Genomic DNA, 14754 nt, shown 5'->3' on the forward strand with positions numbered 1-14754 from the left:
TCTTTTTTGTTCTTGTTGTATGGCATTTAGGACAGCAACTTATAATTCTATTCATTGTCAATAAATCTCTCTATTATTTTTTCAATCAATCGATTAGTTATTTGGTCTAATAATGTCTGAAAGTGGTAAAAATGTTGGTGTTTCCTAAAGCCTGTCCGACATCCTGCAGTGCCTTGTGATGTTCGTAACTCAACGATATTGAATTCACTGTCATAGAGGAGTAAAGAAACCAGAAAGTATTCACATTTAAGAAGCAGGAATTAGAGAATGTGACTCTTTTTCTTAAAAAAATACTGATTAATCAGTTACCAAATTATCTAGCAATTGATTTAGTAATTAGGAATAAATCAATACAGCATAGTATTGTGATATTTTGTGGGGCAATCTTGTTTCAAAACACTGACACCAAGTATCGTTTTTTTTAGAATATAAATTATTAATCCTGAAAACAAAGTTATATTATGTGTTTATATTTTTGCACTGTGTTTAAACGTTATGCACCAGTCGTCGCCAAATTAAATTCCTTGTAAGTGCAAATTTAATTGGCAATAAAACATTTCTGGGGCGTCGGTGGCTTAGTGGTAGAGCAGGCGCCCCATGTACAAGGCTGTTGCTGCAGCAGCCCAGGTTCGACTCCAGCCTGTGGCCCTTTGCTGCATGTCACTCCCTCTCTCTCTCTCCCTTTCACACTTTTCTGTCCTGTCAAATAAAGGCTAAAATGCCCAGAAAAAATCTTAAAAAATATATATATATATATATATTTCTGATTCTGCTAGCCCATTAGAATAATAGAATTAATTGCCTTTTGAAATCTCTAGGAACATTTTGCTTTAGTAAAAATGATTGAAATGATGATCAGACAGAAAATGTATGTTATTAGTTAAAACAGATGTGGCCAGCGTTTTCCTTTAGGGACATAATTTGCAGTCAAAAGAGCGTAAGAAATTGCAATATATCACAATGTACGTTATGGCAATACTCAGCATATCTCAAAACATTTAAAATCACAATAATATTGTATTGTGACTCAAGTACTGTGGTAACATCGTATCCTGGGCTCTCTGGTGATTCCCATGCCTGCAACCAATTGATCAATCGGTGAATTATACCTCTAATGGCATTAGCACTGTCAGCTAAACAAGTGGGAGCTGCTAGCAGATAAGGCTAGAACCACAGTACATGTTTGACCACAGTTGGTAACATAGGCAGAAAAATATGTATTTAAGAGAATAATTCACTGTCTTGCTTGTAAGTTAGATCAGTGGTTCCCCACTGGTCCAGCCAGGGGGTCCAGATTTCTCCTTAGGCATTACTTCATGGTCCACACTGTTTAATATATTCAGTGTCACACTTATGTTTGGCCATGTCATTGAGCTAGTTTGAGCTGTGTTAACTGTCCATTATTTAACTCACTCTACAGCAAAAAACAGCACCAGATTTTTTCTGAACTTCCAAATAAAGTGTGTTTTTTACTAACATGACACATTTGCAAGCCACTTGCAGTTCATTTAGAATTAACCTGTGACCCACTTTGGGACCACGACTCCCCAGTTGGGAACCACTGAGTTAGATGATACCACGCTCATGTCTGTGTATGAAACTAGCACAGCAGATGATCAGCTTATTTTACCATAAAGACTGAAAACAAGTGGACGTATTTCAAAACTACACCCACCAAACAGTGAGCTTTAGAGGTGTCAGTGGGTAAATGTCTAACCTTGGGAAAGAGCCAGGCTAACTTTTCCCCCCATTTTCAGTCTTTATGCTAAGCTAAGCTAATCGCACCTCATTAATATCCTTGCAAGAAAGAAAGGATGTGCATATTTTAAAATGAGGAGCAATTCCTTAAAACAAGTAACAAATTCTGTCATTAATGAGATAAGTCTCCGTAACTTAGTGGCATTTACTTTTTGTGAAGAATGTACTATAAATGAGTGCTAATAATTTGAAACAAGCAGATATTTGTTGTTTGTTTGAGATAAAGTTGTGCTGTATACTTGTGCACCTTGGATCTCAATCGTTTAGCACTTTCTGCTGTTTGTATTTCTTAATTACCCTGATCAGCAAGCAGACAAAGTGTTTTTCTTGGTTTTTATGTATGGCGCAGAAGTTTATTGATTAACACTTTCCATATTTATAGTGGATATTGAAACAGCTATTTATTTCCCTCCTTGTTGTCTCTATTCCGCCTCCATCACATTTTGGCTTCCTGCAGCCTGTTGTCTCCCTTCACCCTCTGGCGGTTTGCTCTTTTTAACAACCCATCCTGCTGGTTCTATAGGTCAGCGCTGAACGGGGTCAGCAGAGCAGCATGATCGATATAAACACACAAACACACACACGCTCGCAGTGTGTAGACATCAGCTGATCCAACAGAAACAAGCTTGTGCTGTGTCTCTTTGTCTGTGGGTACCTGCCCTCTGACCTCTGTGTGTGTTAAATGTCGTATGTGTATGCACACGTAGGTCTATAACAATGATTATGTTATCGACTTATCGTACGATACGTGGACATGACCTCAATCATTTTTCTAACCTTGATATTGCCTGTTGTGTGCCAACATGATGCCAGAATAACCAGCAGGCTTTCCTGACTGTTATAAAGCGATTCTTCCGTTTTTACCCTCCCCGCTGCCACTATTTGCGTGAAATAACACACAGATAATAAAACAACACCTAGAGGCGACATTGTGTAGCTTACGTGTAGCCTGCAATTGCACTTTTGGAGTGGAAGAGACTCAGTCCTACTAATCATCGCCTTGCCAACCCCTTGCAATGGACCAGAAAGTATGGTATAATTAAGCAATATCACACGAGAGGGAGTGATGTTGTACTGTGATATCTTCATCTAATTAGTTTTGTTCAGCATGAAGGTGCTTGTATTTATGTCCTTTTTTCAGATGTATTTCTCTTGTTTAGTCTGTGTACATGAGGCGTTGTTGCTTTTGATAGAGTAGAAATTCAGCTTTCAGTACATCTCATTGAAGGGCACCTGGCTGTGTTTTTTTTTTTTTTAGTCGTGATTTAGTTCAGCACTGAATACAGCAAAGTAAAATGTTCTGCTTCCTTAGCTACAACAACCCTGTCCTTCTATTGATTGGTGTACACTTCGTTTTGTGTGTGTGTATGTGTGTGTGTGCAGACAGTCCTTAATACCACTTTTAATTCACGTTCAGCTGTGTGTTCAGCTCACGGGGCCACTGCATAACACCACTGACCTTGGCCATTGTGTTGATGTCTGTCAAACTCAAAGAATGTTCTGCTGCCTCCACCATGTTTAACTGTTTGCCAGCAGCTTCAGCTCCAGTCTCTCTAATAGGAAACCTGACCTTAAGACACAGAATCAGTCAATGAATGGGATAATAGAAGTCAAAGTGCAGGCCACAAGGTAAAAGGACGGTACAATATGATTAATAATTGAAGGCATTATTGATATTTAAGCCTTCATTTTTCAGGATACCATTGCTTCAATGTTATGGAAAGATGAGATTGTGATTAGATTAAAGACATGAGTACACTGCAGCTGCCTAAAATAGACATAACCATAATAATTAAGCAGAAAAATGCAATGAACCTATTTGAAAAAAATCTATATTTGGGGTGTAATACTCCAACCCTACTTTGTGTTTCAGTAATTGATACTTAAGAGTCAGGTCCACATTTAGGACTCTGCTCTCTGCGTCAGAAGCTGCTGTATTGTGTTGTCTTTATTTTCAAATGCAAAGCAATACAGTTGCTTCTACAAGTTACTTGATTCTGCTTTTCAGCCCAGAGCTGCTCAGACTGGAATTCAACTAATTAGTACTTCTCTCTGACGCGCTTGGAGGAGTTCATGTGAAAAAGAGAGGTCATATAATTATAGCCCTGGGAAAACCCTGGGCTCTATTTGTGTAATAGTGTGTGTATGTGTGTAGGTCTGTTCCTATGTGTGAGTATATACGCGTAGCTGGCTATCCTCATGAGATTCTGTGTTGTGTGGTTTTATTTGCAGTCTCAGCCTTTTGCGAGTACGACAGTCGACCTCACTCACTTTCTTTATTTGCCAATATGATGAAAAAGGACTTAGACTCCTCTGGCTGGAGCCCCAAATTATAAATTACACTTCTCGCCTTGGGACCCAAACACATAAATGTAAAACTCTTTCTGTGTGAAGACGCAACTGAAGAAACAAAACCCGATACTTGCTAAACAGAAAAATGTAAAAACAAACAAATTAACAAGAAAAGAATTCTCTCAGGAGAAAGCAATCCATGGTTCCTTAATCTTCATGAAAGAGCTCAAAACCCCTTATTATACAAGCTGTGGCTCCTACTACTATGGGAAATGCCACAATTAATAAATCAATTAGCTCACAGCAGGTATTCATCTGTTTCTCAGTAGATAAATATAGTAATTTAACACTGCACACATATCAATAAACAGTCAAAAGAGCTCTGCATACACTGCAGTTTCTCAAAAAGACATTACAATCCCCCTCCAGTTGGTACATTCCATTAGGAAAGTGAATTCTAATTGGCTGGGCGTGGTTTGTCATTTCTTGGGTCTAAAACTGGTGTTCTGTGACTAAGAAGCAATTCAAAACATATGTAACAATGTCCCAAAAACAACACAGACAGAGTATCAAGCAGCACATTAACTAACAAGAGGCATTTAAGTGGCTGTGATGAGCAAGTGGAGTGTATGTTCAAGTTCAAGCTGCTTTATTGGCATGACTGCATTCAAATCAATGTTGCCAAAGCATATTAACACAATATAACAAAATATAACCAGCATAAACAATAACAATACATTTATAATAATTGCAATTAAAAAACAAACAAATAAACAAACATGGAGAGCATGAGTGGCTATGGCAGGGTAAAAGTCATAAAGAAATGAATTTATACAGATAACAGATTCATTATCAATATATAAACAATTATCAATCATCATGTGAAGTTCATGGCAGGCTGTTACATATTTTGTCGCCAGTACACAACAGTCCTCCCTCTCTCCCAGTAGGACCGGAAATTTCTCTAAGTTATTCAAGTGTAAGAACTCTGGGAATATCTTTATTATTTTTGCAAAATATTCTTCTCTAATGCATTGATATTTGTCACATTGAGTTAAGAAGTGCAGCTCAGTCTCTACTGTTCCCTGGTCACAGTGAGAACACAACCTCTCCTCTCTGGGCAGCCAGCTCTGTTTGCATCGGCCGACTTCTACTGTATCTCAAACTAATTCTGATGTGTCTCTGTTTTGTCTCCAGCATGTGGAAGGGCCTGAATGTGAACTGCACGGACAGCACGGGATACACACCTTTGCATCATGCTGCACTTAATGGACACAGGTAAGACTGCACATTATTGTCTTCCACTTAATAGAAATTCACATTTATTTATTTAAGTGCTGCACAGTTTAATAGAGTTGGAGGAGGTGCGTGTATACATTTATATGTACTTCCAAGTGCCGGGGGTGTCTATTAGCTGGAACCATCACATTATTGATATTTTTGTTTGATAAATTACTTACACAGTTAGGTATTGAAATTAATGTTGTATAATTAATGTTTTAATTTTCGTCAGCCCACTAACAGTTAAATTGACACATTACTCTCAGTGCTCATATTTTGGTCTGCTCAAATGCCTTGTATGTAGAATAAATAGTGTAGTCAGGAGGAACACATTTTAGATTTTGATTATTTTCCTACTTTTCCTGTCAGGTGAACAGTGGTGTAACAGGTTGAAATAGTTTTTCCTTAGTTACAGTTATTCCTGTAAGGCCATGTAGTGTTGTGCTTTGTTCTTTATTGGGAACAAAATTACAAAACACTTAAACTAAATCAAAATGTCAGAAATTGATTCAGCATCCTCAGTAACCCATAATACCCCTCCGGTAGTGTCCAAATCTGCCAAACAGTTGCTGAAATAAAGTCTATGCGATTATGCTAATCAGTGTGAATTATGTGGCAATTTATAGTTTTCTGACAATATTGTGAAGCTAAAGATACTGTAAGAAACTGAAGTTTTTAGAGAAAAATATAACACGACTGCAAACAGCTGCTAATTTACACATTCAGCTTTTACGGAGCAACCTTGGCTTTAAGTTGGGAGTCGTGTTTCTGGACATATGATGAGTGTAAGTCCCGTTACTCGGCTGTCTTTATGCTTTGTTTTTGGTCTCCTGGGGGAAATATCGGTCTCTATAAGTGTTAAATGACCAACTGTATTCACCAGCTAACGTTAGCCGTTAACTTTGTCTGTCTGCCGTTTTGTGCTGGGAAGGTAGTGTAATGTTACAGTAACATTAATAGCTGACATCGTAGCTAACATTAGCCGTTCATTTTGCCTGTCGTTTGGTGCTGAGAAGTAGTGTAGTAAAAGCCTTTTTTCGCTGATAACAGATGCCTCCTGTGGCGGAACACGACGCTGTGGTAGCGGTGAGGGTGCACCAAAACGTCACAGTTGCAGTGCGGAGAGCTAGCATAAAATTAGCTAGTGTTAGCTAACTTTTGCTAACGTTAGTCATAACGCTCCGACAAGCAGAGGAGATTCCGGTTTCACAAAGAAATTTTAGAGCGGTCGGTAATGTTGGTCCAGGCTTACTTTTGCCATTACATTAGTTTTATTCAAGTTAGACCATTTACTAAAAGTAAAAACACTTGTTTAAAGAGTTAGCCAAACTACCCCCAAGCTAACTCAGAATCAAGACCGATGTTTCCATGGTAACAATCAGTGACACCTGCTGCTGTCCAGTTACACTAAATAGGGAAACGTGGCAGCTAACGTCAATTTGTGTTTTTTTGTTTTAACAATGTTGTGGAGCTAGTAATACTTTAAGAAATTGTTTTTAGAGACCGCAGTAACTTATTGGATGTATAACATTATGGCAATGACGACGTCGACAGTCATTATTGTTTACCCAAGTAAACTATCCTGAGCGTCGAGCTAGGTTAAATACTGACCCCTGCTAACCTACATGAGAAGCCACATAATCTCGGCTCTGCTACAAGTCTGCACTGCATATTCAAACTACAGAGTGTTGATATTGTTGCACTCTTCACTGAGTTTTCTGGTAAAATATCCTTGTAACTGTTGGATTCTTCCAAATTTTTTTCTGCTGGAGTGAAGGGAGCTGAGTGTTTTGGGTTTGACACGGTTGCTCAGCCTTAAAATGATTTCACATCATCACATCAAAACAGTCTGGCATTGTCCCAGGGTCATGACACACCTGTCCTCTCAGTAGGATGTCAACAATAGCCCAAAGTACAAAAGTTTAACAGTGTGACTGCTTTTCGCGTCTGCATCTGCAAAGAACTGCCGTGCAGCTTCCTTTCTTCACCTGAGCCTGCTGAGAAATCCGTTACACAGTGTGGATTAGCTGCAAGCCTGACCACTATCCCAGCTTGGCGGAACTGAAGGATTAGTACTGTGTTTTGGGGGCAATTATGTGGATTTCCTCCTTCAGATCAACTGGAGAGGAATGGAGAGAGGGAGAGAAAACTGCAGCCTCACAGTGAAAATTAGGCTGCCAACAAAAAGCTCCGGAAGAATGATTTAACGTGAAGGTGGGAAAGTATAAAGAGAACTGGCAATTAAGATATAGATAGTGCTATATTCAGATGTTTGTTATTCAGATTGGGGTTTGAATTGCCTTTGAGAAGCCATTTTGATGCACGCAGGCTCAATTTGGTCGGCAAGAATATTCTTTATTTGACCCCAAGATCCTCTCAGTGTGATTTTGCTGTATAGCTGCCACTTAAACCTGAGTGAATTGTATGAAAATATGCTAAATTATTAATTAACAAAGCAGTTCATTAACCATCTCAGGGCTGCTTTAACCTCTGCTCCTGGGAGAGGTTTTGTCCTTCTCTGCTCTGTTTCTCCCCCCTGACATTTCAAATGCAAATGAAGCACTTCACCTTTTCTCTTCAGAGAGAGGTGACAACTTCAGCTGGAGATTTTCGAATATGAAACAGTATCGCTGACATTACTGCTGAGCAGCAGCTAAATGGGTTTCCAGCACAAACCCAGGCACTGTGATTTGTCACTGTATTTGTATAATACTTTATTAGAGGGAAACATGGAAGTAATTGTCTTCTCTAAATTGTTGATTATTTCCAATTGAACACTGTACAGTCACTGCCTCCTGTGCTGGTTGGTATACTGCTCATTCACTTGTAATAACAGAGTAAATCCCTCCATTACCTATAATTAAACTTAGTGCTTGAAGTCGGTACTAACTCGTTGCACGTCTTATCATATTGCTGCATGCTCCTATGGAGGCATTAAAAATACAGCAGCCTCTGTATCACCTCTGCTCTTGAGGGAGTTACAGTTAAAATTGAAAATAAGGAAATGATTGAAATGAGAAGAGGTTCAAATAGAGATGGTGTTGGTGATAAATTATGCAAAGCTTTATCACCAGAGTCTTAATTTTATTGCACATATCAGGCAAAGATGATGACTTAAATAATGCATGGTGCAGGAGAAGATCCTGTGTTGGTTATTAAGGCTCACTCTGGCTCCAGCATGTGATGCTGATGCTGCAGATAGTTGGTGAGAAGACATAGGTGAAGCTTGAAAGTGTCCACACTCAGAATCTCTGACTAGGTTCACATACATAAAATATTATGTTTTTTGCCTTTAGCCCATAGAGGAGGATATTCCAACTAACTAAGCTGTTTACATGGCTAATTAAAATGAATATTTTTTAGGCTAATATTCCTGTTTTCATGCAGCCCTGCTTACTCCGATTAACGTGCCCTAACATGTTTATTATGTCAAAATATGGAAAAGCAGAATAATTTTCGCTTTTGCCATTTTGGTACTTTGCATCGAAATATTTTCAAAGTTTTTTCCACTGGTGGTGAACATGTTCGACTGTACAAAAGCAGTTTGTTTGTGTACAGTGCATTCATGACATCGCACAGAGCTGACCATAAACAGGCAAGAGGCTGTGTGTTGCAAACTGCGGTTAAAAACCCCAGTTGATCTGCATATTCCAAGTGAGCTGTATGTACGTGTCCAAAAAATGCTCTTAAAACCTGAATAATATCTGTATATCCCATGTCTTACTCGAAACATGCTATACTTGGAAAAAAGAAAATCCAAGCAGAGAATGCTGTTTACATGACTCGTATCGAATTCAGGATATTGTCATACTGTCACATGTGGAAACTTTGTGTGCATGTAAGAGAAGTCACTTTAAAGCCTACAGCAAGGTAAACATTTATTCTGTTAGGTGCCAGGAAAAACAAAGTCATTCTGTAGGGAATAGCACTGACTATGAGAGGAAGCACAACTAAGGTTGCAGAATATGAGCACATGGCATTTTCATCATGTGCATTAATTTTAATAGGGCTTAGATCCTTCTTGGATGAAATATTCAGCAAAATAATTAATTGTGCAGTATGTTGTAGGGTTGGATTGCACTCTATGTTCCAAAATGCAAAATGCATCACATGTGCAGCAAGGTTAAACTATGTTTAATTTGGTTTTCTCAAGGGAACTGTGACAATATTCCATATTATGGATTTCAGGTCTTAGCGGCCTAAGAGGTCTTAGCCTGCTCTGCTTCTGCTCCCTCTGCTCTTGCCATCCCTCCATCTTTCCATCTGTTGATATTTTGACCTGTATATTATCTGTCTCTCTCAGGGAAGTGGTGCTAAAGCTGCTCCAGTTTGAGGCATCCACAAATGTGGCCGACAGCAAGGGCTGCTTCCCTCTGCACCTGGCTGCCTGGAGGGGAGACGTGGACATCGTCCGCATTCTCATCCACCACGGACCCTCGCACTGCCGCGTCAACCAACAGGTAAACATCATAATCCCATCAGCATCCTCTTAAAAACCTTCATGTTTAATGTGAACTAAGCAAAACTTCTTGTGAATTCTATAAATTTTCAGTCTAACATAAGACCATAATCCCACAAATATTGATTCTGAATCATGGTTATTAAACTGAACATAATTTTTTTTTGTCTACTCACAGTCCAGTTGACTACACAATGTTTTATTGTCTGTGTAGGAGCTATAAACAGGACTTTAAAATTAGTCTTTGAAGCATATAAACAAATTTATTTCTATGACTTTATTTGTTAGTAGGGCTTTATTATTAAGCCATATTGCTTGCTTGTACATCGTGCTGCTGCCAGTGTTGGTGTTCTCCCTTTATTAGGGTCTTTTCAGGGTAATAGTATTCTGTATCATCTACAAATGCCTCTGGCTCTGACCTCTGACATGTCTCTGGAAGAGGCAGGTGAATTCACTGGACTCAGAAGAGCATCATTAAAACTTCATGCCTGGGTTTCCGTAGCTCAGAGAAGCCATTATTAGTTAGGCATTTCTACCTTATAGAAAAAGAAGTGATAGGTAAATGTGACCTTTGTTCCTGTTGTAGTCCCCACTTTACATGTTAAATGGTCAATTGAAGCCCTGTGTGCTGTAACTGTTCGAGAACAAGAAAGGTCTTAAATTAAAGTTGAGTTCCTCCGTTGTAATTCTTGGGGCATTTAAACCAGCGCTGCCACAGGTCGTCTCGTTATGGCTCCTGTCCAACAGAGCCAATCCTTTACTGTTCCCAGTGATCTCTCTCTGACAGCTGGGTGAATGTTTCAGCTCTGGGAGCATTCAGCCTGCCACTGCTGTCATTCCTCATCAGCAAAAATGACCTTCTCCTCCTCCCTCACTCTTTTTCTGTCTATCTCTGCTCGCAGCATATTGATGATGTAACGGCTCGTTGATGCGCTGTCATTTTAAGACGAGCATGAGGCACGCAGGAAGTGTTGGCTGAAATGTTGATGGCTTGAATGTCTTTTTTAATATTCCTACTCCTGATGGCGGTGCAGTAATGGACCCCCCAGGTTATTGGAGCGTTATTTACTCTGCATAATAAGCACATTTTCCTCTGTCACCATTAGCCAAATCGTTTCCCCCTGAGAGTTGTTAGAGCCTAATTGTTTGCCGTGATAAATGGCGTCCCTTGCCCCTGAAATGAAGAGGTTTGTCAGCAATTGAACACGGGTAATTTTCTTTCTTTTTTTTTTTTTTTTTTTTACCCCCGTCAGTGATTTGTAGAGCTGAGTGGGCTGCTGAGCGGACTGCTGAGAGGGCAGCGTGGACTCACACAGGGTGGAAGATGCTGATTGAGACGATCCTGTCATAGATGCTGACTTCAGTGCACAGTCACATGTTTTAATGTGTGTGCGCTCTTGTATGTTGTTTATGGAGCAGACTCAACAGACTTTTTCAGTGTGTGATACACTGTGCAAAACATTCCAGTTATTTTGGTGAAGTATTGTCAGTCTCTTGGTAGTCTTGACTCACCTGATGTAGACTGTGGGTATAAGCTGCTAGTTAGGCCTGCATTCTCTCCACCTACCGCTATCTGTATTTTACCATTTCAACCAGCACAATTCCCCTCTAGACTTTATTTTACAAGGGTACGGTTAGTGCATCCTGCTGCCCAAGACGATTGTGATTGGTTTAAAGAAATACAGACAAACCAGTACATTGTTTGCCCCCTAGATAGTTGTGGCTATGCAAGACTAGTCTCTTAGTGTGTTTGTGTTTTCTCATTCAATTTTATGTAATGATTGATGATCTACAGTAGCTTTTAGCAAACCCCAATGCTGTTAATGTGTAGGAGGAGAGACTTTCCAGCTATAATGCACAACTTTACAGTCAAAGGAAGTTAAAGATTGACTAATGCTGTTGTGTCAGTATTTGTTGTGGTGTGCACATAAAAGCTCAGCAAAGAGGATGCTTGCCAACTTCTGGCAACATATGCAGAGACAAAAGCTGTGACTGCATCACAGACTATTGAGTAACAGTGGTCCCATGAAAATTACATAGGTATCTATGCATATTTACATTATACTGTGTACAGTATGCATTCATTAATTAAGCTTGTCCTGGCAGTTTTAAGTTTTAAGGGTAAAAAGAATGACGGTGTAATATTATTATGACATGTAGCTATTCAGATCTCACAGAATCTCTCTGGTTAGAATTAAAAGTTAGCTTGTATTCATGTGCATCTGTGAAATGAAAGGGGAAAGGAAGCTCACTCATAAAATCGTCTAATTACACTGATGAGCTTTTCTTGTATCTGTCTCTGTATCATACATCTCACTTTCAGCCTTGTTTATCAACAAGCAGGAAATGGCTGGTTTTATCAACCCTGTTATCATCAGTTTCATCTCTTCTGTATAATAAACACCGGTTGAAAATGCTAAGCTACAGAGCGCATATTAGAAAGCCTTGGCTGTCTGTCACACTGTTGCACACAGACACAGCAACACTCAAAGACTCCAGTGGTTTTACATTCTTAAGGGTGCAGTGTCTATTTTTGCCCAATGCTAGCCCCATACTGGAGGATAATTGAGCAGATTTTGGGTCTGATTTGCCTCTCCTGACAATTGCAAGGGTGTGACTGGTTTGACGCTGGTCTGAACAGATTATCTGCTCAGCTGATCCTGTAGCGTGAGGGGTTGACAAACCTAAATAATCTAAATGTTACTACCTGGATCAAAGTCTTCCTGATTTTGAATCCTAGATATTGAACATATTTGACATCAAGCATAGTTGATATTGAACAGTGATCAGCCAATTACAGCAAGCTGACCAGAAGATGTCACCAACTGGATGTTGCGTACATGTGCAAAATATAAACATGGCTGCCAAAAACACAAATAGGACATTTGTCTCCTGAGCCAGATTGACAGTAGTCTGAGTTCTAGGATGTAGACTGTGTGATAAGAATGCCATTGGCTGGCCAGTTCAGCTGGCATCCTCTTCCCGTCTTGCTATCTGCATGCTAATGTTTTGTGAGGGCACTGTAGCTGCAGCCTGGGCTTAACGCCATCCAAGATGACTGTGATTGGTTTACAGAAATACAAACAACCCAGAGCGATTTTCCCTTATACCTGAATGAAAATTAGTGCTGCCAGACCTTACTCTAGCGTTGACACAGTCTGACTATGTGAGACCAGGTTGACAGTGGAAAAGGAGGACAAGCTTATGGCTTTATGGCGGCAGTAGATTTTTGTGTTCTGGTGCAAAATATAGCACACACACGTGCACCTAGCTGACGATGACAGTCTGCCTCCATGTTTGTTTTTTTGCTACAATCAAGTTTTCATGTTTCTGTGAGATTCTCAATCCCTGGAATCGCCCCTATGAAATTGTTTAGTATAAATGCCACGTGTGTGGTCTCCTGTCGTTGTGTGTGATGGTGTATTTATCTGCACAGATACTGCCCTCTCTGTATTTGGGCTTTATAAAAAGACACAGACACAGTTAAAAAAAAATGCAATTATGGTGCATGGTGAAAAGCCAAGCAGACAAAGCTGTGGCTACCTTTCTCTGTCACTGGCGATACTGTTTACAAACAACAGCTGACAATGCCTGCATAGTTAACCTTTAAACATGGGTTTTTCTCCCTCTTTTTTTAAATCGGGTAAGATTTGAAAATCCTCCCCTGTGCCTGAGTTTTGCAAAATATTGGTTGAGCACCAATTTTAAATTACAGTACCTGTTTAGTTTATTACCCTGTGTGATATAGTTCTGCATCGTCAGTTTGAGGGTACAGTTGTTTTCAGGTTACAGGCATAAATCTGAGCGTAAGATTTATAGTGCATTTGTGTGTTTACGGCGCCTAAGCTCCATATTTTCCCACTGTCTTGTCCTCTCTGCGGTAGAGAGCAGGGCCTGCATACATTAGTCAGCGTGATATACTGAGTCGCACACACGCTCACACCCATCATCGAGACTTACAGCAGCAAGCCATTGGTTGCACATTACCCCATTCTCAACGATATTACTCTGCCTACGCACACCATTACTTGTGTCAGAGGTTGAGTGTGTGTGTCTGTGTGTGCAGCTTAGTTTTATCGGGTGACTCCAGAGGGCCACACTGTTTGTCTTAATATCGGCTCTTACATGAGCGAGAAAAACACAACATTTGTGCTTACCCTTGTGCACGAGGTGACAAATAGAGACGCAAGAGTGTGGACAAGGATGCAGGAGGGAGCTGTAATGAGTGTTAAAGGTCTTAAGAGAAACTGATGGAAAGAGAAGTAGGGGAAGTGTGTAGGTGGGCCAGTTCTATGCTGCAGCCAATAGAGGATTATTCGAGGTTAGTGGATGTTATTAGTTGGCGGTAAACCAGTTCCAGCCCACTGTTTAATGCCTAATTGGTCCCAGTAGTTCCCATTCACAGCTGTTTTTGTTTATTGTGAGAGCGCACGTGTGTGTATGAGAGAGGTGGAGGCAGTCTGACTGGAGGAGATGATTATAACATACTGTGTGTGCATGTTTATATGTGTGTTTGTCAGTGTGAGAGACAGTGAGACAGTGATGGATGTTGAAAGATTGCTTGTTTACTTGAGGCTTGCACTCTGCTTTCAGGGCCAAAAGCTTGTTTTGAGGACTGAGGCGGTGTTTGTTGTGATCTCTCTTTCTCCCACTGAGATTGACTCATGAACTGAAGCTTCACTTTAGGTCTGTACCTAAGGATAACACTTTAAAATGGAGCTTGTTTACTAACCTGTGCATAGAAACCTTCTTACTATGTGCATAAAATAAATGCGCACGCAACTTCACTATTGGATTCACGACACGTACGCTCTGGTTGATTTTGTACCTACCACCATGTTTATGTGAACCAGAATCATTCTAGATTGACAGGCTTGTACACATTAGCTGCAATCAGCATACTGACACGCCCCCATTTCTCTAGATAAGGAAATTCCTTATCTAGACTTATCTAACGGTGAAAG

General features: G+C 40.0%; 1 protein-coding gene across 3 annotated transcripts in view; it reads left to right on the forward strand.

The window, feature by feature from the left end:
* Positions 1-14754, forward strand: part of anks1b (ankyrin repeat and sterile alpha motif domain containing 1B) — a 346827-nt gene that overhangs the window by 84621 nt on the left and 247452 nt on the right. For all 3 annotated transcript variants that reach the window (XM_049566517.1, XM_049566518.1, XM_049566520.1), the window contains exons 2-3: positions 5248-5328; positions 9635-9791. In XM_049566517.1, the coding sequence (XP_049422474.1) occupies positions 5248-5328; positions 9635-9791 (238 nt within the window). The remainder of the gene's footprint in view (positions 1-5247; positions 5329-9634; positions 9792-14754) is intronic.

Source organism: Epinephelus fuscoguttatus, linkage group LG22, assembly GCF_011397635.1.
Source record: "Epinephelus fuscoguttatus linkage group LG22, E.fuscoguttatus.final_Chr_v1".
Lineage (NCBI taxonomy): Eukaryota > Metazoa > Chordata > Actinopteri > Perciformes > Serranidae > Epinephelus > Epinephelus fuscoguttatus.